Here is a 25,483-nt window from a genome sequence, read left to right as displayed (position 1 = left end):
TTTAATTATATGTATTGATATGAAAGGACTGATGCATTATTTTAATTGGTAAATCAACCTTTGTGGGATTAAAATAGTCTGTGGAATAATATTTTTCATACAGTATTTGTTAATGAAATACAGATTTTAAAACAAACTGCATAGAAAATAACATTTACATATTTTAAGATGTATTGTTAAATACTAATGTAAGGAATTTAGTTGCTAATTGTTAAACACCAAATTGTGTCTTGAAAGTTGGCTGTATGGTTTATATATATAGATATTAATATGACAAAATGTTTTATTTCACAACAACAAAAAATCCTTGGTTTTAGGTAAACCCTAAATGCTTTTGCTCATTATTGGAGAGGAATGTCCTTTTATGTCCAATTATAATTTCTGAGCAATATTTCTGTCCAATGAGGGGTCTTAGGCTCAAGAGCCATCCCAAAAGGCAAGAGTTCCATATAGCCTCTTTAACATGATAAAATTGCCTCCATCCTCTCTCCGCCCCTGCCTTGCCTCCTACTGACAGACACAACGATGCCCGTGTAAAGATGGGGGATTGGAATTTTCTAGGGGGGATATTGGAGGAGGTGCATATCCACTCCACTATGGTGGGAAAGATCTGGCTCACCATCCTATTCATCTTCCGCATGCTGGTGCTGGGTGTGGCGGCCGAGGACGTGTGGAACGATGAGCAGGCCGACTTCATCTGCAACACGGAGCAGCCCGGTTGCCGGAACGTCTGCTACGACCTGGCTTTCCCCATCTCCCTCATCCGCTTCTGGGTCCTTCAGGTCATCTTTGTCTCATCGCCCTCGCTAGTGTACATGGGCCATGCTCTCTACCGCCTCCGAGCCCTGGAGAAGGAGCGGCAGAAAAAGAAGGTCCTGCTGCGTCGCGAGCTGGAGCTGGTGGACGTGGAGATGGTGGCAGCTCGGAAAACGATTGAGCGAGAGGTGAGGCAACTGGAGCAAGGCAAGCTCAACAAGGCTCCGCTGTCGGGGTCCCTGCTGCGCACCTATGTGGCCCACATCATTACCCGCTCCGCCGTGGAGGTAGGCTTTATAACGGGCCAGTACATCCTCTATGGCTTCCAGCTCTCCCCTCTCTTCAAGTGCGAGCGTGAGCCTTGCCCCAACGCGGTGGACTGCTTCGTCTCCCGGCCCACAGAGAAGAGTGTCTTCATGGTCTTTATGCAATGCATCGCAGTAGTCTCCCTCTTCCTAAACATCTTGGAGATCATGCACCTGGGCTACAAGAAGGTCAAGAAGGGCATCCTGGATTACTATCCACACCTGCAAGACGAGCTTGACGACTTCTACTCAAGCAAAACCAAGAAAGACTCCGTGGTGCATCAGACAGGCATTGCTTCCTCCGGCTGCAAGCCCACCATGGCCTCCGCGCCCAGTGGCTATAACCTCCTACTGGAGCGGGCTCAGGACGGTCACACCTACCCCTCCCTTATCAACCCCTCTGCCTTCCTCCCTGTTCAGGGTGAACTGGCTGGTAAACAGAGTGTGGAAGAACTAAAAAATGCTGCACATAGCCTGACAGAGCACAACTCCAACTCCAATAACACCAGCAGTGACAGCCGCTCACCGCCCTGCGACTCACTGACCCCGCCAAAGCAGGAGGAGCCAGAGGAGTCTGCAGACTCTCCCATGCGCCCAAGGAACGCATCTCACGCTTCCTCCTGCCCGACATTGCTAGTAGGTGCCGGAAGGAAAACATGGAGGGTCAATGCTCCCTCAAATTGTTCCACAGTGGTGGAAGGCAAAAGCTCAGACACAGATTCTTATGGGGGTGCTAAGGCCAGTGGTGGGTACCAAGCCCGGACTGCATCGGAACCCAAAATGCATCCCTCCACCCCAGACTCACTAGAGGAATCAAGTTTAGGGTCACAGCATAGTCCGAGACCACCCTCTTCCAATCGCAGACCATCCTCCACAAGCAACGCAAGCAGTAGGCGAGCCCCCACAGATTTACAAGTTTGAATGCTAAGAGTAAAACCTTATCTTTTGTCCCTTATCAGACAAGAAAACTTCAGTTCAAACACAAGATCAGAAGAACTTTACACGAGTTGTGACATTGTGCGAACTGCTTTGGAGGTTGATCTGTTGCAGTTGCCCAGTAAAATGGATAGATCTGTTTTATAAGATGGCACCTCTTTGTTTCTGTACTGTTGAACTCTTCTACTTGGTAGTTTATTTTTGTATTCACCAGCTTCAAAGCCTGTCATACTTTGTGATGACGCAAGACATCGATCAGACATTGGGTGTGGGGATTTTCTATTGGGAATATTGACCTGCTTTTAAAAGTGTTGCAGCTTAGACAGGAAAAAACAACAGTACAGTATACACCGTTGAATGGTTTCTGTGTGTTCCGGTCCATTTTAAACACCATTGTTTAGAGAAAACCATGAAAATATTTCTTAGTGCTAGAACTATGGCTACATTTAGACAGGCAGTCCAATTCAGAATTTTGATTAATTGGTCTTTTGAACAATCAAATCAGCTCTGAAAAAGATCTGATTGGTCAAAAGACCAATTAGTGGAAAAATATCAGAATTGGGTCGCCTGTCTAAAACTCAGCCAAAGCAGCTTATTGACCATTGAAAATAGAGTATGTAGTCTAAATAATGTATATTGCATGAAAGACCTAATTTCATATTTATAAAAGCTTATATCTAGATTTTTATTTTGCATTAACTATGTCCATACCATCATCGTAAAACCATGTATGACGGTTACAATGGCCCTGTTGATGAACTTGTCTCCATGTTCTTTTAGGCACAGCTTTTCTGTTAAGGGTTGTGGGGCATTTCAATTAACGCCAGCAGAGCCTCTGGGCACACAGTACAAAAGTGATATCACGATGTAAGATTTATATATTGTAACAAATATGTTAATGTGATTAAAAAAAGGAAAAGACCATTATGTTACCGTTTGTTTACTAGAGACAAAGCATTGGTATGCAGTAGGCTGAAGTACACAAAGCAGAAAAATGGGGTTTGCTTTTATGAGAGGGAGGAGACAATCATAAAGGGACAAAAGCTATTATATTTCAATATATCAAATATACAAAATAAGTTAAATATTTAAACAGAGTATAAAGAAAAGAAAAAAGAACACAGGTGCATAAACCCCCTTGCCTCCCGTTGTTGGCTTTGGCTTGCCATAAAAATCGTAGTTTCTAACAAACTGACTTCAATAAAGCCGAGTCACGTTTTATTCGGCAGCTCCATCCTCTTGCGCAGGCTCATAGCGTTGAAGCTAAGGAAATGTGTAAAAACAGAGACTCGATTAATTCATTAGTTATGAAAAGTTCAAGCCTACCATGTATAGATCAACATACTCAATGAAAAATAATCATAGGCAGGTCTACCCTGTCCTTGAGGTCTTTGTTCTCCTCGGCCAGCAGCTCACACCTCTGCCTCATGTCTCTTAGCTCCTGCTGGAGTGCCTCAGTGTCTGCAGACTCCTGGCCAGCCACACCCAAGTGCTGCTTGAGGAAACTGGATCTTGTTAAAGAAATTACAGTGTGCTGAGGAGGAATTAAATTAATTCTCAACCTCGTCATTGAAAATGTGTTATTTTAATATTTTAGAAAAGCATCCCATCCCGATCTGTGACAGTCGACACTTGTTCTGTCTGTGTGAGCACTTCAGGTCGCTACACTAAAGGCAACAGAAAGGTCAGATTCTGAATGGGGGGGTCTCTGTTTCACCGACTTCCAAAAACATAGTTCTGCATGTCTACATTATGTAGGAAATACAATTTGCAAAATCATTTTTTAAAGGATACTCAAGTGCATTGTTGGGTTTCTCCGTCTCTTCATACAATGCCACCAGCACTGCAATAAGGCACAAGCCGTTTAAGTGATTTGCATAGGTCAAATAAGATGAACTATTAAAGTTAATGAAATATTCTAAATAAACACACCACTGGTGAGGCTGTCAAGGACACCAGCCTTCTCCAGGTATCTCCGAAACTGCTCTCGTTTGGATTCTGAAGCCTGTGGACACATTGCGATTGAGACAAATGATACTTCCAATTTATTCAGGGTTCAGTAATTAGCTAGTTCATCCATGATGCTGCTGGCACCATTTTGCCCAAGAAAGGGAAGGAACAATGCCCTGTGCATTCATACCTCCCTTGATGTAATAATCACTGTTAATAATATATAATTGGACAGGTGGATGCAAGGGCTCCAACCACGTCTTTCACCTGTCCAGTCATTTCTAATCAATGATTCCATCAAGGAATCTAATGATATCTTAATGGGACTAGAACAATTGAAAGAAAGATTATAGCCTTCCTTAAGCGTATAAAAAAAAAATCCAAATTGAGTATTGTACCGCGGTAATAAACGAACGAGCTACAGGTTTAGCCAGCCAGTGACGGACTAATCCACGGTGAAGTTGGTTTCTGATGAGCTTCACCTGAGTGTAGCCGAGGACAGGCTCTGTGGAAACTCGCTCAGACGATAGCGATTCGCCGAAGGTCAATACATTAGTTGATAAAACTTGTACCCATGTTTGCGTGCCTTTGTTTGCTGAAATCCATACTTTTTCAATAGACGTTAATCAAATACAACATCCGACTTTGCTCACTGCTCTAAGATGGTAACTAATCGCAAATGCGCATGTGCCAATTGAATCTCAACAAGGAAACAGTCGGTGGTGGTATCAATGAAGAGAAGCTTTTTACATGTTTTATTTTATTAACAACAAACCAATACAGAAAGTATATGAGGGAACAAGTATACATAGATTATATACAATGGACAATCGAGCTAGGGGTTACAATATCACATTACAATTACACAAGGACCTTAAGGGACATACATACACTTAGAATTCTAACAGCTTTTTTGTTAGTAGTGTTCAATTTCTTTTTGTAGGGTAAGATAGTGTTTTTTTGTATGTAAATTTACATTTGTGTATATGAAATTTGGCCAAAAGAATAATGAAATTAATTACATAAAAATGTTTCAGCTTATTTCTATCCTAGGTAAAGAATCCAAGCAAGTACACCTCTCCACAATAGTGTAAAATCTTCATAAATGTGTTAAATTATAAATCTACTGATGTCTTGGCAGTTTCCTTAGATGAATACAATGCCAAAAAAGATTGTACACTTTCTGGGTGGTCATTACAAAATGAGCAATTTAAGTTGATGTTTTCTTTAAACTTCTTCATATAGTGGTTGGCAGGATAATATTTATGAATAATTTTAAAGGAAACTTCCTTAATTTTGTTAACAAGTAGGTAATGTGTGTGGAAACGTCCAAACTTTTTCCCAACAGACATCAATAAATCCATTCCAATAAGGCATGACAATAAGGTATAGATAGATACAACATCCTGCTGAAACAAGGTTCGTATTGCTCTGTATTTGAATGGACCAAAAGAGAAACAAATCTTTCCTACTGATGAGTCAACAGGGACAATAGATGGTAGGCTCTGAGGGTCAGGTCTTGACACATTCCTGAATAACAGAACAACACTTGAGGGAATGGCATCTAAAACAATTGCAAAATCTTTAGGTGTTACAGGGACCTTGTAAAGTGATAAGAATTCTTTATAACTGAGTAAAATACCCTCTGCATTTACCAGTTGGCTCACCAATAGGATATTATTTCGGAACCAATTCTAAAAACAAAGAAGTATTTTTATACAATATATTGCGATTTTTCCATATATAATATCTGTGTGGAGAAAAATTGTGTTTATAAATTAAGGACCATGACAAGAAAACCTGCCGATAAAAAGAAGAAAGTTTCACTGGAACTTTGTCAATATTGTAATTGCAAAACAACATGAAGTTAAGGCCACCAGAAGTAGAGAAGCCATGATGAGGAATACATTTCCAGGTAGAAGTGGGTCCTCTTAGGAATTGTTTTATCCAATTGATCTTAAAAGTATTAAAGTCCAGAAAATTCAGCCCACCATTCTCATAAGTGTTAATTACAACAGTTTTTCTAATGTAATGGGTACAGTTTCCCCAAAGAAAGTTGAAAAGCATCTGGTCGATCTCCTTGCTTATTTTACTGTCAAGATATAAAGATAGAGTGCCATATGTTAGTCTAGAGATTAGAGGTCGACCGATTATGATTTTTCAACGCCGATACCGATTATTGGAGGACCAAAAAGCCGATACCGATTAATCTGACGATTAAAATTTTTTTTTGTAATAATGACAATTACAACAATACTGAATGAACACTTATTTTAACTTAATATAATACATCAATAAAATCAATTTAACCTCAAGTAAATAATGAAACGTTTAATTTGGTTTAAATAATGCAAAAACAAAGTGTTAAGTGAAAGCAAAAGTGCAATATATGCTATGTAAGAAAGCTAACCTTTCAGTTCCTTGCTCAGAACATGAGAACATATGAAAGCTGGTGGTTCGTTTTAACATGAGTCTTCAATATTCCCAGGTAAGAAGTTTTAGGTTGTAGTTATTATAGGAATTATAGGACTATTTCCCTCTATACCATTTGTATTTCATTAACCTTTGACTATTAGATGCTCTTATAGGCACTTTATTGTCAGTGTAACAGTATAGCTTCCGTCCCTCTCCTCGCTCCTCCCTGGACTCGAACCAGCAACACAACAGCCACCATCGAAGCAGCATTACCCATGCAGAGCAAGGGGAACAACTACTAGAAGGCTCAGAGCGAGTGACGTTTGAAACGCTATTAGCGCGCGCTAACTAGCTAGCCATTTCACTTCGGCTACACCCGCCTCATCTTGGGAGTTGATAGGCTTGAAGTCATAAACAGAGCAATGCTTGAAGCACAACGAAGAGCTACTGGCAAAATGCACGAAAGTGCTGTTTGAATTCATGTTTACTCGCCTGCTTCTGCCTACCACCGCTCAGTCAGATACTTAGATACCTGTATGATTGTATGCTCAGTCAGATTATATGCAACGCAGGACACGCTAGACAATATCTAGTAATATCCTCAACCATGTGTAGTTAACTAGTGATTATGATTGATTGTTTTTTATAAGATAAGTTTAATGCTAGCTAGCAACTTACCTTGGCTTACTGCATTCGCGTAACAGGCAGACTCCTTGTGGAGTGCAACGAGAGAGGCAGGTCGTTATTGCGTTGGACGAGTTAACTGTAAGGTTCCAAGATTGTATCCCCCGAGCTGACAAGGTGAAAATCTGTCATTCTGCCCCTGAACGGGGCAGTTCACCCACCGTTCCTAGGCCGTCATTGAAAATAAGAATGTGTTCTTAACTGACTTGCTAGTTAAATAAAGGTACATATAAAAAATAAAAAAATCAGTGCCCCAAAATACCGATTTCCGATTGTTATGAAAACTTGAAATCGTCCCTAATTAATCGTCCATTCCGATTAATCGGTAGACCTCTACTAGAGATACCTTCGGCCTTGGTTATTAGGACTACCTTTTAAAGATAAGTCACTCTGTAGCCATTGATTTAGTTTCTTCTGGGGTTTTTTAATAAGAGGGTTCAAATGTAGTAAGCCTCTAGACTTCTGATCCTTTGTAATGGTTATGCATAAATATGTAGGTTCTTCTTTTACTGGAATACCATCATATGAAGGTGTCACACAATCTTTGACAGCTATGAGTTCACATTTATTCATGTTAAGATATAGACCAGACACTTTGGAAAATGATTGTATTACATTGATCGATATGGGAATTTGGTTAGCGTCTTATAATAATTTCTTTACCAGCTATGGAAATACCTTGTATAGGACTATTATTTAAAGAATTTGCAAGAAGTTGGGTGATTAATGATAACATGTATGGAGAGATAAAACAACCTTGCCTAATTCCTCTCTTTAACGCAAATCTAGGTGAGGTGCCATATTTCAATTTGATAGAGCGGTTACCATTTGCATAGAGTCTTAATAGCCTTACAGAAAAAATCTCTACTGTGTCAAATACTTTATAAAAATCTAAAAATAATATGAAGCTATCCTCAGTTATTAGGTCTCAGTAGTCAAGTATGTCTCAGTATGTCTAATACTAGTCTGACATTGTTAGAAATATGTCTGTTCCTCATGAAGCCAGACTGTGTTTCATCAGTGATTGCATCCAGGACTTCTTTAATTATTTTTGCAAGTAGTAAGGCTAATATCTTATAGTCATTATTAAGAAGACAAATTGGATGCCAGTTATCGATGAGCAGCACTTCTTTTCTAGGCTTAGGTATCACTGTTATTAACCCCTGACTCATTGTAGGAGGGGGAACATTGTTTTTAATACTCTCTAAAAAAGACTTCAAATAGGAAGGGAGCTACTTGTTCAGAAAATAATTTGTAAAATTCTGATGTAATTCCATCAACACCTGGTGACTTATTGTTCTTTAGATGTTTGATAGACTAATTTCTTCAACTTTGATGGGTTCATCACACTGTTTAGATTCTATATCACTGATAGAGAACATTATTCAGTGAGTTAAAAAACATGTGGATTCCTGACAGTATGTAGAGCTATACAATTTTCTGTAAAAATTGCTACAGTATTTAGCAATTAATTTTTGGTAATCTGTAATAACACCATCAATTTTTAACTTATGGATAGTGTTATTTTTAGAGTGAAATTTCTCAAGTCTAAAGAAATAGGATGAATTATGTTCTCCACCCTCAATCCATTTTTCCCTAGATCTAATAAAGGCTCCTCTATATATTATCCAGTTTATTTTGTTACTCAATTAGTTCCATCTATTCCTCCCCGAGAGGCCAGCTGGGGACCTCTGAGAAAGTGAAGTTACCTTTTCCTCCTCAGCTCTTCTGGTCTTAGCAAGATTACTACCATATATTCTAAGGTATTTGGACACCTCAAATTTAAAGAGCTCCCAGTTCTTGCAAAAATATTTTTCTTCACAAGCCCTTTCCCAAACGTGTGAGAGCAGATCTAAAATTTAACTATATCATTATTTAATAAGGAGCTATTTAGCTTCCAGTAGGATGCTCTACCAAGGTTAGTATCAGGGGTAAATATTTTGATATCAATGTAAATGGCCCTATGGTCTGTGAGGGGTGTAGTACAAATATTTGTAGTAACACACTATCAATACATTATATAAGCAATATATAAGCCAAAAATATATTCTGGATTGTCTGGAACCTGTTTTGTTACTCCAAGTGAATGATCTGTCAGCTGGAAACCTCTCTCTCCATATATCAGTAAGATCAAACTTTTCCATAAAAAGTATTAAACCCAAATTTTGATTGGTTGACCTACCTGGGGGTCATCTATCAGTTGAATTATCTATAGTAATGTTAAAGTCCCCACCTTTCAATAATAACGCATTGGGAAATTTAGATAACCAATGAAGTATATGTTTCTCTATAGATTCAAGTAACTCATCATTCTCATGTGTGGTGTTGTACCCGTAGAAGTTTACAGTAATGAGCATAATGTCATTGTAACTGATCACAAGACAAATAAAGTGACCAAAGTGGTCACATTCCGAGTGTAGAATATTACCACCAAAGGTATTTTTCAATGTAGTGACACCAGCGGAGCGTTCAGATCCACGGGAAAGCCACAAATATCATTGTCCCATTGTGACCTCCAGAAGTTGGCATCAGCCAAAATTGAGTGAGACTTGAAAAAATAAAAAATCTGTTTGAAATTGTTTAGCAAATACAAAAAGGCCTTGCGCTTCACATTGTTTCGTAATCACCTAGCATTAAGAGAAACTATAGACAAAGACAAAACAACAAAGATTATATAAAGTATAAACTCTAGTAGGATGAGACAAAGACATAGGAGCAGTGAACGTAAACGATAAGGAACCGAGATCTGCACCATTTAAGTCAATTTAAAGTGAAAATAGCTTATTCCATCAACTTTGAGCTGGACGTTATCCGGCTTTGAAATTCAACTCAATTGAAAATGATGTTCAAGACCAAACCAAGGGTTATTGTGGTAAGAGAGACTAAAAACCCTCTTTAGTGTAATCAGGAACTACTCAGAAAAAAAAAGAATAATAATAATAAAAGGGTACCTACTATTTTAAGTGCATATGAAAACTGATCATAAAAAAATGAATATGTTTTACATATACACGTTCCTAAGACCTTTTTTTGGAAATACGTATTAATAGTATTAATAACTAGATAGAACAATAACCGTGTAAAGTCAGAGCAGACCTGTATGCCCTTTAAAACAGTATCTTAGTTACGGTATACATAAAAAATACAGCTTTCAATCTTCTTCGTAAGTTTGTAAACAAAATAGGTATTCTGGTCATACAAGAGCAAACTAATAAATTGAAGTACCTGAGTGTTCCTGAAAAATAGTCACCTGATGCTTGTTAGGTAAACAACATAAGGAATATTAGAATCTTTCTGAAGTTTGGTACAGTTAGGTAAAAAAAAAAAGTCTGTTCAAGCCGCCATCTTGGCACCTTTTTCATATGAAGAGAAGCTAATACTGCTTCGTCAATATAAAAACCCGTCACAAGGTAGGCGACTTCATGGAGACGTCGGCTAGCAAAGCGCATTCGATAAAGTTGTTTTTGACAAATTCAAACAGGTCATTGGGTCGAAAGGTCCTCTCGCGCTGAGCATGTGCAATCCGTCAAAACCAAAGGTACTCCTTCGACAAAGTTGTTTTTGACAAATTCAAACGTGTCAGTTTGTCACTTTCACGAGATTGGAGTAATAACATGTTCAACTACTTACGATATTGTCTCGAATCTAGGTTGTATCTTCAGATTAAGAAAGGAAACTACTAAGGAAAACATTTTCACTTATCTCATTGACTTATCAAACACCATACCCCGGCCTGGTCTGTTTGGTCTGTTTCGCAAGCGTTCTCAGAAGTCTCGCCTCTGGGTTTGGAAACGGACTATACCCGTAGTATTAGATTACAGTTTATTTAAAAAGTATGATTTCAGCAAACAAAGGGCACGCAACTACAGAGGACAAACATAGGTACAATGTGGGCGTTTCATAATTGACTTTTTTTTTAAGTAATTGACCTTGAGCGAATCGATGTAGTTGGGACTACATTCCACAAAGCCTCGTCTCGGCTCCACTCAGTTGAAGTTCATCAGAAAATTCATTCACCATATAGTTGACTCCTCTACCTATCCAGCAAATGTGTAACACGCTACATTAGCTTGCTAACGCGTTATAACGTTACTTCTGGGAAAACTAAGCTCTCCTGGTTGTGGAAACCATGCCATTTTTCTATCGTTACTCACGCCAATGTAAAACATGATACGCAGTCCACTTACTCTGTAGTGTGCCATTATGAAATTAACGTTAAACCTTGACTTTACTGCTAACTGACGTTCTGACGACTCACCGCCTGCAACAACAAGCAAGTTTCCTTGGTAGCCTTGAAGTCAATACAAGCACGCTCGTGCTTAGAGCATGCGCAGTGTAGTTTATTGAAATACTTTCTGTACGGTCTTTTTCTGCCCTCTGCTGGTGATTTTGTAGGCTTCACACAGACAGTTTTACACTTTATATTTTGATTGAATGTGGATTCATCCCACAGATGGAAAACAATACTGGAATGACATTGATTGTATAATTGTACAATGAATCAAAGGGATACATCCATCGTGAGTTGACCCCCCCCAGTCAAAACAAAATAAATCAGTCAAAACTATACATTTTCAGCCTAAATATCTCCAGTTGAAAGGTCACAAAACAAGTGCCCTAGCAGAGATACTGTATATAATGACGAGATGCTCATGTCTCCGCACTAAACGAGCGGGAAGGCATACGGTATGTTTATCGGTCTCATTTGAGGTATACATTAAGTTCGGTCTGCTTATCGCTGTATTCCCACAGGGACAGATTTTGATGGGAGTGGACCCTCTCGCTTCGTTTCGTCCTCTCTGGCAGTAGCCTACTTGGTCAGCTGACTGCAAAACATCTGACAAGGGTAGTACCAGTCTCGACAGATTGACACCCTGGTGAACCAACTATTATTCGCATCCTATGTACATCGTCCAATTAGATTCGGAGGTGATTGAAGAGCAGGGAAAGGGAAACAGGGGACCCGAAGGAAAATATTACAACACACTCTGGATTTGCAAGTAACATTGTGACTGTATTAAACTGTATTTTATGTTTTATTGGCGGTGTGGAAGGATTTTTCGGTAAAAGCAGGATTGCGTAAAACTAATAGGGTGAGGGGGGATTGGGGGAAGCGAGCGTCGTCGGGTCAAAATGTCGATTCAGTACGAAGTGGAACCGCTGGCAGACAGCTACGGGGTAGCGGACTCGTTTCCCAAAGATTTTGGCTATGGAGAAGAGGGGACCGACATCGAGGATAGCCCAACTCCATCTGACAGCAAACCTAGAATTCTGTTGATGGGTTTACGAAGAAGTGGCAAGTCGTCAATACAGAAGGTAGGAACGATCTCGGCGGACATGAGATTCATGTCTTTACATAACGCCTTATTTTGGTTCAATCAGCAACTATAGCTATCATCACCAGTTATTGAAATGGCTTGCTAACATTGCCACAACTTCTAAACATTCATGAGGTTAATATAGTAACATGCATCCACTCTGAACGTCAAACCTTACTTCTATGTCAAAGACCAGTTGTCATCTTGGTCTGGGTAGCAAGTTACTGCTACATGACAAGCAAGCCAACACGTTAGTATCGCTAGCATCTACAGAGATGGTCTGGTTTAAAAAAACTCCGTTGTGTTGCATTCTTTCTAGGCAGTGGTGGAAAAATACTTAGTTTCTAAAGTAGATTTTGTGGTATCTGTACTTTACTATTTATATTTTGGATTACTTTCACTTCACCACATTCCTAAAAAACACGAAACTACTTTTTACTCTATACATTTAAACCGGACACCCAAAAGTACTCGTTATATTGTGCATGGCTAGCAGGACAGGAAAATGATCCAATTCACGCACATACCAAGTGAACATCCCTGGTCATCCCTTATTGCATCTGATCTGGCGGACTCACTAAACACAAATGCTTCGTTTGTAAATGTTGTCTGTGTGTTGGCGTGTGTCCCTTTTCTATCCGTAAATAATACATAAAAAATGGTGCCGTCTGGTTTGTTTAATATAGGGAATTTTAAATTAGTTTTACTTTCAATACTTAAGTATATTTTAGCAATTGCATTTCCTTTTTATACATACGTATACTTAAAACAAAATACTTGTACTAATTTTACTGGGTGACTTTCACTTTTTAACGTCAGTTGAGACATTTTCTATTAAGGTATCTTTACTTTTACTCAAGTATGACAATTGGGTACTTTTTCCACCACTGTTTCTAGGGAGGTTCAGCCAACTATTTCAATTGATGTTAGCCACTGAGCTAGCAAGTTGGTTCAGCTAACGAGTGCAATTAATTCAAACGTATTTATGTAAAATAAACTTTTGCTAGGTAACTTGTTAATCATTTATCAGGTGAAAGCGTGTTTCTTGCTCAGCACTCGTGTGTGTTAGTGTGATCACCTGTATCGATTGGGCACGTGACTGTCTGCCTGTCTAAAATCTATTCTCTGGCGTCCCAAATCTTGGCAGACCCTTTCAATCAACATTATATTGCTAAACCACCTCCCTCATGACAGCACAGATAAAGCCACACATTTTGCAAGTCATATCATCACTAATATGGTTCAATAAGTATGCTCTTTCCAGGAAAATGCAATTAATTCTAGATGCACCATATAACTTCCCTGTTTGCCAGTTTTAGATGATTTATCACAGATGTAGTTGTTTTGTAGCAGACATTTTGGGTTCTTATTAAGATATTGGGGGCAATGCCTTCACCCATTTTGATACAGGTAGGAAGAAATCTTGTAACCTGGAATTAATCTGAAAGTATTTCTGCTTCAGTAGTAGAAGATACAAGAGTCACAACACATAACGTATTAAACAGACTTTCCGGTACTTTTGCTTACTTTTTAGCCAGCAGTTCTGAAAGTAGCCCACATGGGGGAGAAATGGCAAGACACCGCTTCAATAAAACAAACTAAGGATTTTGTGGCTAATTGAGGTAAATAAGTAATTCTGCTCATAGATTATGCATATGTGAGCTACACATTGACACATCCAGCCCAAGGTGGGAGGTTTAAATAAAATACTTTTAGACGTCAAAGTACTGGAGCATGTCTTTTTAACGGCGCCAAACTTTTTAGTTCCATGGCTTATTTGTGTTCTTCTCGTATATTCTAATTCATAGACTATAGTTGTGCAGTGCTACACTGTTGTTGAAGGCACATCTAAATCCATGACCCTAAGTGTTGAGCCGAAGAGTACTTTCTTCCCTTAAGCCTCTTGCTAGTCCAGAAACATGTGCTTTGGCTTCTTCCTCTGGTAGTAGTGACCCTAGGTACGTGACGGAATAACAAACTCTTAAAATGGAGTGTCACTCTTTGGTATTTTGAGAAGGAAGCAGTAGGTCTAGGTGTGGTCATTTTGTCTTAACAGCACTATGTCTAATTTCCTGTTTCAGGTGGTATTCCACAAAATGTCTCCCAACGAGACGTTGTTCCTGGAGAGCACCAACAAGATCTACAAGGACGACATCTCCAGTAGCTCGTTTGTCAACTTCCAGATCTGGGACTTCCCGGGTCAAGTGGACTTCTTCGACCCCACCTTTGACTACGAGATGATTTTCAGAGGCACGGGGGCTTTGATATTCGTCATTGACGCACAGGTGAAAAGCTTGAGTTTAAACATGTATTAAAAACCACAATGGTTGACTTACTTACTGACATGTTAAACACCATAATTGACAAATGTCTGATCTTATAGAATTACTAGAAAGTGAAAAAGCCCTTCAGACCACAGCATTTTAACAGAATACTCATGTCATGGGTAAAACTTAATTTGTGTTTATAGAAAAGTGGATGATATAAGCATATTCTATATTACTTCTACCCTGCAGCACAGACTAAGCTTCTAATGTTGAAACGTTAAGTGATCCACCGCTTCAAAGACAATTGATTGTCACAGAAGTTTTCCCAAGACGGTGCACATTTTTATCCTAACTGCTGGAACAAAGTGATCTTAACCATTATCTAAATCAAAGCTAATTTAATCAGGTAGGCCACAGTAGTTTATCTCAATTTAATGATCACGTTGAAAGGAGTTCTCAGTCACTACATTTCTATCTTTTCAACAGAATACGAAATTGAGCTTTTCTCATTGGACGTGTCCAGGTAGTCCCTCCCTGTTTCACGCCGTTCTTCCGTTTTGGTGCCTAATGAACTAGGGGTGTGAAAGTTACAACGTTTAAATGAAATTGGGATCCTTAACGTTAAGAAAAATCCCTAACCGAAAAATAATATATTTTATTTTTTACTTGGGTGCAGAAAGTAAACAGCATAGTAGGTCAGTTTCTGCAACAACTTGGAGGGTTGAAGTGCAAGGATCAACTTCTCAGCTGTTTTGGTGCCCTTGTTACCTCGTTGTGAACAGCATGTGAAGTGAACCCGTGCACATGTGCATGTACTGTGTGTGACTGTGAGAGCGAAGTGTTGCATCTCGCTCAATATTCTAGCCTATTCATTGATGGTAGGCCCTGCTTTACTGAAATTGCGAGACATTGCAAGCTCAGAAATGGTGAGATAGAGCATTCCATTGCGAGAGACCGCTTTTAATTGCCGATAGATGGGCCAAGTGCACGGTTCTGACTGTCTGTCTGTTGTCTGACCTGCCTATATTATGCCCTTCACTCTGTCCCTCACTAGCACGCTATGAAAGATGCAAGTGTTTGTATTTTTGGAAGTACAGCAACTAATCAGCCTCCTCCGTTCCAAAAATACTGAATCTTAGGAGTGGATTCGTAGCTGAATCGAGTCTTGACACTCAGAAATGGGAGTCGACGTGGAAGGAGTCAAGGAATAAATTATTTTGGAGTCGACTATCCACCACTACGTCATCACTTTAACAGTTTGTAAAAAGGCAAGCAACAGCAGTGAAGTCCAGTATGGCAACACTTTGAGAAGGGAATGCAAAGTTTGCATGGTGGAATTGAGGTACAGTTATATATTTTTTTTGTGTTAATGGACCCCCCCCCCCCCCCCCCCCCCCCCAATTTTTTTTTTTGTTGCAGTTGAAATATTAAGAGACATTGTCCATTTGTCACATCCCTATAACCCGGAACAGGACACCGTGTCCTCATTGCTGGTGTTTTTTTTCTCAACCTTAAGGGGGTAATCCACCCTAAACCATTAATTCCTATGATTATCAGTCTTGAATAACAATATTTTTTGTGAACAAATGTTTAATTTTGTCTTTGTAAGGTTGGTAGCAATGTGAAAATTGTTGTGGAAATCTGCGGCGCAAGTCAACTACAAAACCCACAATGCAATACTCTCTCTGAGCTGGCTAGGTAGCTAGCTAACATAGCTACACGCAATAATACCATAGTCAATATCAGTACGTTGCTATAGCAATAACGGCCTTTCCCCACATTTCCAACAGCCACACAGGGTGCATTGCAATATAGTACTTGAAGGAGAAACTGACTTGAATAAATTTGGTTCACTGTTTAGATTGAGCACATCTAAGCGAAAAACAGTATATACTTTGTTATGACGATTTAAATGGATGTATGTGTTCTAGACAAGTATGCCCATACCATCTATTGGCTGATTTGGTGATCTGGAGTGCAGGTAGGCCTAATTGTTTTAAAAGCGTTGTGAAATGTCATAGTGTGTTATCCCATATCTCCAGTGACGAGAACCATGTAGCTATGATGCGTTCCTACACAATTTCCTGGTTTCAGACGGACCGCTTAGAAGTTAAATCACTGGGGGGAATTGTTATTTTACCCACTGAAAGAACATAGGCTTTCACCAAATTGAAAGGAGTTTCATGATTCTTATTTCTGGGGGTGGATTATCCCATTAATGCTGTCAATTATCTGTGAGGTGTAACTAGGTTGTAACTACGTAACGTGTCCTAAGTGTTGTATGTCTAACAAAACCTATTGTATCATTTTGCCAGTTTATTTAGATTTTCCAGCTGAGTTAATTTGAGGAAGTGTTTGTACAAGCCACTGTACTGAGGCAGAGTGTCACTCCATATCTCACTTAACGTTCAGTATCTCTCAGTGCAGATGCAGAATTCGCAGGGCAATAAATTGGCAGGCTTGCTCAACACGTCATTTTTGCAGTGGGACTTTGAGATTTTGCAATCTGAAGCATTATGATGGTTATGTTAATCTTCGATTGCTTTAATCTCAAAAGTAGCCTAATTCTCCAGGAATTCTGTCTTAACTCCCCCCACCGGGGACTGTAACAAGTAGGATGTCGGGGATTGCAATTTGGCATAGGGGATTGCGTTATGCATGTTGGAAGTATGGACATGAAAATGTGCATGCAGGCAGCAAGATGCATGTAGTCTACTTTTTAGGCACACTTGTACACTACTTTTGTTTTAAGCCACCTTTTCTAAGGCTCTGTCTCTCTGTGTGTCTCGGTCTGTCTGTCTCTGTTTGTGTGTGTGTTCTTCTTTTGATCTTCATTCTGCCCAGGATGACTATGTGGAGGCGTTGGGCAGACTCCACCTCACCGTGTCGCGGGCCTACAGGGTCAACCCTGAGATTAACTTTGAGGTGTTCATCCACAAAGTGGACGGCCTCTCCGACGACCACAAGATCGAGACCCAGAGGGACATCCACCAGAGAGCCAACGACGACCTGGCAGATGCCAGCTTAGAGAAGCTTCACCTCAGGTAGGTCCACCACACTTAGTTAAAAAAAAAATGTCTAACCATCCCTTTTACAGTATGCCAAGGGAAACGCATTGAAAACCTACAGAAAGAGCAGCTCCGCTAAATTAATTAGCCTTCTCAACTTATTGCCGTGCTATTGTTGGTTAGTATTCTATTGTTGGCTGAATTCTCATTTTCTACTGTTCAAACCATTAATGACCTCATGGGAGTTCAGTGGATGTGCATTTGACTCAAATGCTAGCAGTTTTAGCATTGGTCAGCCATATTTTTTTTCACAGCAAGCTAGTAGTCTGTGCTGCCAAGTCATTTCTTGTAACCTCTGTCACTTTATTTTATAGGTTTTGGAATCGGACTAAATCAGATCACACTTGCGATTCCACTGCTATTGATACAGTGAAAATAGCTTCAGGTAGTTTCATGTTGGTGTCAGCCTCGCTGTCATAACACGACTCTCTCTATTTGCACAAAGAAGGTTGGCCAGTTTATTTAGGCTTGTAAGATTGGGTTCTCAGAAATGACTTGCCTTACACAGCACATGGATGAAAATATTTGCCGCGATGTTGGTGCAAAACAAATCCCTTGTTTTGGTCCAACATTTGACTGAGTTGGGGCAATAACATATGTATGACGAGCACACTTGTCAGTGTGTGGGCCCGGAACATAGGGTTTGCTCGTATACTTCCTGCGCACGGTTGTCATGCTCCACCCCGGCCTCTTAACGAACAAACCCCACAGCAAGTGTTCATGGTGCAAACGGTCTATGTTAAAGGATCAGAAGGATTCCATGTACCCTATATATCATGTGTCGTTATGTTCATACTGCCTTCAGTGTTTGCTATTTTCTCTTTTGAAGTTGAAACTTTAGCCTCAGATTTGAACTCTGCCTATACATGGTTGTTTTTCGATAGAGATATCATCACATGCCCCGATGATCATTTCCCAGATACAGGCCTTTATACATTAACGATACTGAGCCTAGTAAGTCGTTTTATAAACCGACAAACTGGTTCAAACGCGCTCCCGCAGATTTTCAGTACTTGGTTTTTCAATCGGCTGTGTGCTTTTACATTCTTGTGATGTAGACCTACTTCATGAAAGGTGAGATTGCTGTTGGTGCACGCCAGACAGTTGGATCAATGGTGGATTTATAGTGAAGCTGGGAGGAGAGATGTCATGTTTAGTTGTGATGTGTTCTGTTCTCTGCACTGCAAAGACCTCTCTGTGCGAAGTCTGTAGTCACATCCGCTGGCCTCTTCTCTAGGACCTTTGGTTCTGTTGGTTCTGCAGTCCTTAGTTTCCCAATGTTCTAATTGGAACAATGAAGTTACTATCACTACAATTATTTATAGAATTCCTTAAAATGTTCCGCTACCTTAATGCTTTTTAATACTGTGCTGATATTTTAGTTTCGGCAGTTGGACTGTCCCAAAATGTAGCATCATGGTCATTATTAAGTGATCGCTTATCTTTGTGTGTTTTAAAGCTGAGAAATGCTTTCGGTTTGTAATGTTCCCTACTGTTTTGTGACATGATCCAGTCTCACTTTGTGTTTTTACCTGAACTACAGAGCACGAGGAACTAAGTCATCAAATTAGTCCTAACCTGTGCAAACCTATAGCTAACTTCCCTTTCTTTTATATATCTTTCAGTTTCTATTTGACAAGTATCTATGACCACTCAATATTCGAGGCCTTCAGTAAAGTGGTCCAGAAGCTTATCCCACAGCTGCCAACACTGGAAAACCTTCTAAACATCTTTATATCTGTAAGTACCAAATTCCCTCTTGATTTACTTCTTGCTGTTGGATTTGAAGGCATTTTTATGCATTTCTTTCATTCATGTGACCTGGGTCGGATTCATTAGTGCACACCATAACAAAACATTTTGCAACGGAAAACGGAAACTAATGTTTGTCATTGGACACGTTGAGCAAGTCCCTCCCTGCTAGTTGGCTGTACCTGTACCAAAACTTTTTTTTTTTTATTTTTTCCCCCAGCACTTATTTCTATGGCTGATCAACTTGTTTCCTCATGGCTCCCTCTCGTCCCTCTGCAGCAATATGTGTGGAACATCGAGTCGCAATAAAATCCCAGTATCGAACCGCGATACATATAGAATTGCAATCCATATTGTATCGGCACCAAAGTATTGTGATAATATTGTATAATGAGTAGGGCTGTTGCGGTGACCGTATTACCGCCACACCGGCAGTCATGAGTCCTGACCACAGTCAAATTCCACGTGACCGCTGAGTCACGGTAATCTGCTCTTACGCACTGTGGGTACTATGCGTTGGTAGTACCCAACTCACTAACTACCACCAGGTCCTAATGGCCTGGTACTCAGGGCTCCATTTTTTTCCCCTCTAACTAACCACTCTGACATCAATGCAAAATACCATTGAAATTCACATCAAACACTTTTCATCAAAACGGTATCAGGCTCTCCTCACTGTGATTGATCAATTTGAAGAAAGACGTCCAACAACCGGGTTGAAACTGAGTGGGGAAACATGGTCGTTGTGGATGTTGTTTCAAAGCCTGAACACCACGAAGTGGACAGCGCTTTCTAAGGTGATGATTCATTCAAAACACCCATACTATATGTCAACCCGAGGAAAACAAACAGAAATAAAATAATGATTGCCGTTATACAATACATAGCCTACCGCATATTACGCATGGCAGAAAAACATGGAGGGGGGGGCGGACGATTTTAAGATGTCTTTGGTACATAATTGGTCTAGCCGACACTCTAGTAATGACCTTTTTGAGTGTGGACCTGTATTATAATGCATACTGGATGGACTGGTTACCTTTATGCAGCGCTCCAAGCGTTCTATCCGTGAGTCTGGGAAGAGAACGTGTAGGTCTAGGCCACGCTGTTGGTTCGTTTGATTGTGCAGGGCGGCTTACAGAGTTGGCCTACAATTCATAGTGCATTTGTATAGCCTAGCGATAGGGAATTGTTTTATATTTTCCAAATCAATAGGCTGACACATCAACCTTTTCAGTCACAGAATATCTCACCGCTGTCCGTTTCCATCTCTCCTCTGTCGGTTTCCCAAATGTAAGCACTGGGTAGCTGCAGTAACAAGGTTGGAGAGCCCATGGCATACAGAGGCTGCATGCTTCTCAAACCGTGGTTGATGCATGGTGTGAAATAACCAGAGATGCCTAGCCCTGCCTTTGCAGAAATGGTCTCTGGTGTGTGACTCGCAGTGTGTCGTCATCATCGTCAGCCCTGATGACTCTTTCATGCAATGCTTTTATGGTTGTTGTATAATACCAACCTTCCAGACCCCAAAGTCTCTTCAATCCCGATCAAAATACATGTACGCTAAAAGCCACCGCAGTTTTGCATTGGTAAATAAATGATGTCCCTTTTTTAACTTAGGAGTTCAATAATTCACTTGGAAACCCTTGAAACCGTTGCTGTTGACACGACCTGAAAGATGGCTCTGAGAGATTTCTGCCACGCTAGCTTTTAGGAGTACCAAATGGCCACTGATGCCGTTTCTCTGCCCCTCCTCCTTCCCCATCTCCCTTCCTCCCCTATACCCCTCATCCTCTCATCTCCCTTCCTTCCGTCCTCAGAACTCGGGCATAGAGAAGGCCTTTCTGTTTGACGTGGTCAGTAAGATCTACATCGCCACAGACAGTAGTCCGGTGGACATGCAGTCTTATGAGCTGTGCTGCGACATGATCGACGTGGTTATAGATGTCTCCTGCATCTATGGGTTAGTCCCCTATTTTAACTGAATTCCTGTCAGATATGTGTATTTCACAGCTGTGTGTTTTGAGGTCAATTTTTTTGACAACCATTTACTACAAGCTAACAAGTATAAAATCATACTTTTACAACTTGTTACAAGCATGTTTGAGGCATTTAATGTCTTATTTAAAAAGTCTGATATGTTAGGCCTCTGTATCAAACACGTTTTCAAATTTTGAACAAGTTCCTTCCACTGACCGTTCTGTATTGTGTGTGTCGTTCCAGTCTGAAGGAGAACGGCAGTGGTAGTGCCTACGACAAGGAGTCCATGGCCATCATCAAGCTGAACAACACCACAGTCCTCTACCTGAAAGAGGTCACCAAGTTCCTGGCGTTGGTCTGCATCCTCCGGGAGGAGAGCTTTGAGCGCAAAGGCAAGCCATCCACCCCAGCACTTCCTCGTTACTGCATTAAGCTGTCTCTCAATAGCTGCTTACCCATTATCGTTCAATCCAGTGTGACTTCACTCCCACAAGCGCAAAATGCAGACAGATGTCAGTGGAAGAGTGGCACCGTCTTATTTAAGGAAGTAGTAATGTCTGGAGTCAGTTGAATTTCAAGCTTCTCAGGCGAGAGCACGCATTTGATCTGGTTGAGTTATTGTTTTTGTAAATGTTGTTCACACTGGGCGTTATTGGTTTATCTTGATAGCGTGATACTTTATTCACGTTTTCTTCTTTGTTTCAACAACGCATGACTTATGGAGTAATCGGCTGAGTGATATTCAAAGTCTCTTAAGGCCACGGAATTGAAAATGGATTCATACCTTTCTCTTATTGACACATATCTCTCCCCAGGCTTGATAGACTACAACTTCCACTGTTTCCGGAAGGCCATCCACGAGGTGTTTGAGGTGGGCGTTTCCACACCGTGGACGGGCTCCCAGGCGGCCGGCACGCCCTGCACCAAGGCTGTGACACTCAACGGCATGCCCCGGAGCACTGTCTAAACACAGACAGACAGGCCGACGGAGAGATGATGGGAAAGGACAGAAAGATCTCAAATAAATAGCTGGGGAGGGATCGTGCGGAGAAGACTAATGGATTGGGGTTTTCAGTAAACCAATCATAACTCTTGCTCCCAGATCCTAAAAATCACAGGAAGAGGACTAGAGCTAAAAATTTAAATGAGTCAGGGCTGAACCCGAAGCTCAGAGGGGAAGGAGGACTGCGAGCTGACAAAGCTAGGATGGAAGGGAAACTAAATGCAGAGATACCAGGAACATTCATACATTTCATGGGAATGCAAACCATTGTTGTCTGCTGTTCGGCACGAAAACAGCTAAATGAAAGTCCAACTGGACTGGTATACACAAGCAAAAGCGTATTTGACATTTGGGAACTTTCAGTGAGATAGGCCTCCTCACGTGCTGCAAGTCCCAAGAGCCCTGAGGAAGCTTGGTAATATCTTTGTCTGTTTTATCTGCCGGTTCATCCATGTGAAGAAGTACTTCAAAAAAAAAAAATAAAAAAATGAAACATTGATGTAACCCTCGATAAGGACAAGAAACTGCAAAGGCTGTGTGGGGATCAGTATAGTTGTGTAACCCTGTGCAGACTTATGGGTCGAAGTCTCTAAGAAATGCTTGGCGTTTATCCAAGGCCTTACTTAGATTGAGCTTGCCTGTTGCAAACTTTCTCTCACTACTCACTTGCCTGTGTGCTGCCCAAGACTTTGCTTTTGGTTTCACTCGTTCTGAAGAAAACAGGGTTCCTCAGAGTGCAAAAGGGATTGTAGTGTCTACATTATTCTGCTTCTGTTCTGCACGTGTGTGTGTCTGGAAAAGAGGATAGTTGGCGTTTATGGATTCAAGACTGCTTGATTTGCCAGTGTCGGCCCTATGCTCCAAGTTGCTGAAGTGTCATACTGTATAATGATATGCCATGTTGGAAAACTGAGCAAAAAAAATGTACCTGCTACCAGCGGTTTGATCAGTGATGCTTATAGATTCTGAAACAACATTCTCGATTCTATCTACAATTTGTTGCAGTTGGATATCGGATTCATTAGAATCTTGCACAGACAAAATATTCTAAATATAGTCTTCTGGAAATACCCCATTGCACTGGCTTATTCTCTTGGCTATCAAATGATGTATGGAGTACAAGCACATTCTAGATCTATCTATCTCCCTTATGCATAAAGTAGTCAGTTTAGCCATATATTCTGACACCCAATCGTAATACTGCCCCGCATGGATGCTAGCCATAGACCAAATGCTACTAACAGCCAATCAACTATGCCAATCTTCAACTAATGTGGGCAACTCCTACATGTATGACGTCACACGGACCAGTCTAACCAGGAAAGGTCTCTTATGGGATCTGTACATTCCGGTTGTGTGGCATATAGCGACATATCATTTTAATGATGGTTATGATAATGATAAACCGAATGGTGGCAATTAAATGCCGGTCACCACGTCTTCAAACCCTGCCTTACGCGATTAGTCGATTTCATTCACTCATCTGCCATCGACGCCGTCCGGCGCATATTGGACAGAAGCAACGACTTTGGAAATCTTCTCCACTGTGCTTTAGCTCCACTGATGTTGGTCAGCATTTCGGTGTCTATATTAGGTCAGACACAAGGAGTTGGGCCATTTGCTTCTTGTTTGTCTGAGGAGGTTGGGGTTTAATGCATTAGGCCAACAGATGTGGAGTGTTCTTCGCAGACGAGTTGTGTGGAAGGTGAATTGTTTGTTCAGGTCCAGTTCAGTCACTTTCCAGCACTCTGTGCCATATAGAACAACACTGGTGGATTTAGAATTTGGTCTTTGTGCTGTTGTCTTCACTTACACATTTGTTGGAACTTTGTGAAGGTTTCGCTTTCGCTGAGGGTTCTGTTCAAGGACTCTGTCAGTTTTATCACAGCAATCCACACGCAAAACAAGAACCGCAGCATGAAGCCAGTATGAAATCCCATTCCAAGCATGTATGCAATGATGTGTCGTCAAGCAGAATTATTCTCTACATAACATTGCTCATTGTATTTCACTGTGGGTAAGGGAGACCAGGTCTAACAATGAAAAATTAATCCTGGGAAAAAAATGACCAAACTGTATTATTCTGCCCTGGATGGAAGAAAGGTGTTGTTTTTTTGGCTGTTTGTTTTGTTCATTAGATTTTTGCAAATAGTAGACATTTGGGACTATAGTAAATCCACTGTTGTCAGTTCTGACAAAGTTTTTATCATTCACATGAAATAAACACTTGCACATCAAAAGCAAATGTTTCTGGTTTTACTTACTGTTTTAGGACATTAGGTACACTATCGTTCAAAAGTTTGGGGTCACTTAGAAATGTCCTTGTTTTTGAAAGAAAAGTAACTAGTTTTGTCCATTTAAAACAACATCAAATTGATCAGAAATGCAGTGTAGACTTTGTTAATGTTGTAAATGACTATTGTAGCTGAAAATGGCAGTGTTTTTAATGGAATATCTATATAGGCGTTAGAGGCCCATTATCAGCAACCGTCACTCCTGTGTTCACCGTTTTAAAATTATAAACTTGGATTTGCTAATTGATCATTAGAAAACCCTTTTGCAATTATGTTAGCACAGCTAAGAACTGTTGTGCTGATTTTAAAGAAGTAATAAAACTGGCCTTTGGAATAGAGTTATCTGGAGCATCAGCGTTTGGGTTCGATTATAGGCTCAAAATGGCCAGAAATAAATAACTTTCTAATTAAACTCCTCAGTCTATTCTTGTTCTGAGAAATGAAGGCTATTCCATGCGAGAAATTGCCAAGTATCTGAAGATCTCGTACAACGTTGTGTACTACTCCCTTCACAGAACAGCACAAACTGGTTCTAACCAGAATAGAAAGAGGAGTGGGAGGCCCCGGTGCACAACTGAGCAAGAGGTCCACTACGTTAGTGTCTAGTTTGATAAACAGATGCCCCAAAAGTCCTCAACTGGCAGCTTCATTAAATAGTACCTGCAAAACACCAGTCTCAACAGTGAAGAGGTGACACTGGGAGGCTGGCCTTTTACGCAGAATTGCAAAGAAAAAGCCATATCTCAGACTGACCA

The 25,483-nt window shown here is 40.5% G+C and overlaps 3 protein-coding genes across 3 annotated transcripts; 2 read left to right on the top strand and 1 right to left on the bottom strand.

The window, feature by feature from the left end:
- The first annotated feature begins 539 nt into the window (after window positions 1-539).
- On the top strand, window positions 540-2,037 carry gja9a (gap junction protein alpha 9a). Its single transcript, XM_064945441.1, has one exon. It carries the CDS (start codon window positions 540-542, stop codon window positions 1,980-1,982), a length of 1,443 nt encoding a protein of 480 aa, XP_064801513.1. The 3' UTR covers window positions 1,983-2,037.
- An 884-nt stretch (window positions 2,038-2,921) lies between these two features.
- On the bottom strand, window positions 2,922-11,351 carry LOC135520112 (c-Myc-binding protein-like). The gene is made up of 5 exons (XM_064945447.1): window positions 11,234-11,351; window positions 3,930-4,002; window positions 3,792-3,840; window positions 3,373-3,502; window positions 2,922-3,260 (listed from the first exon to the last, which is right to left on the bottom strand). The coding sequence occupies exons 1-5, from the start codon at window positions 11,246-11,248 to the stop codon at window positions 3,216-3,218; spliced, it is 312 nt and encodes a 103-aa protein (XP_064801519.1). The 5' UTR covers window positions 11,249-11,351; the 3' UTR covers window positions 2,922-3,215.
- Window positions 11,352-11,760: 409 nt separating this feature from the next.
- On the top strand, window positions 11,761-24,679 carry LOC135520109 (ras-related GTP-binding protein C-like). The gene is made up of 7 exons (XM_064945442.1): window positions 11,761-12,362; window positions 14,446-14,649; window positions 17,476-17,675; window positions 19,325-19,439; window positions 21,272-21,414; window positions 21,675-21,823; window positions 22,247-24,679. Exons 1-7 carry the CDS (start codon window positions 12,180-12,182, stop codon window positions 22,396-22,398), a joined length of 1,146 nt encoding a protein of 381 aa, XP_064801514.1. The 5' UTR covers window positions 11,761-12,179; the 3' UTR covers window positions 22,399-24,679.
- The last annotated feature ends 804 nt before the right edge of the window (window positions 24,680-25,483 follow it).

The sequence above is a fragment of the Oncorhynchus masou genome, chromosome 29, assembly GCF_036934945.1.
Source record: "Oncorhynchus masou masou isolate Uvic2021 chromosome 29, UVic_Omas_1.1, whole genome shotgun sequence".
In the NCBI taxonomy this organism is placed as follows: Eukaryota; Metazoa; Chordata; class Actinopteri; order Salmoniformes; family Salmonidae; genus Oncorhynchus; species Oncorhynchus masou.
This window is presented reverse-complemented; position numbering and strand designations above follow the sequence as displayed.

Excerpts from the sequence above, each read along its gene's own strand:
- gja9a (XM_064945441.1), top strand. The coding sequence starts at position 540 with ATGGGGGATTGGAATTTTCTAGGGGGGATATTGGAGGAGGTGCATATC.
- LOC135520109 (XM_064945442.1), top strand. The coding sequence starts at position 12,180 with ATGTCGATTCAGTACGAAGTGGAACCGCTGGCAGACAGCTACGGGGTA. Across the intron at positions 12,363-14,445 it reads GCAAGTCGTCAATACAGAAG|GTGGTATTCCACAAAATGTC; the intron begins GTAGGAACGATC and ends TTCCTGTTTCAG. Across the intron at positions 19,440-21,271 it reads TTCTAAACATCTTTATATCT|AACTCGGGCATAGAGAAGGC; the intron begins GTAAGTACCAAA and ends TTCCGTCCTCAG.
- LOC135520112 (XM_064945447.1), bottom strand. Across the intron at positions 3,503-3,791 it reads AAACCCAACAATGCACTTGA|TTTCCTCAAGCAGCACTTGG; the intron begins GTATCCTTTAAA and ends AACAAGATCCAG. Across the intron at positions 3,261-3,372 it reads ACAAAGACCTCAAGGACAGG|CTTCAACGCTATGAGCCTGC; the intron begins GTAGACCTGCCT and ends ACATTTCCTTAG.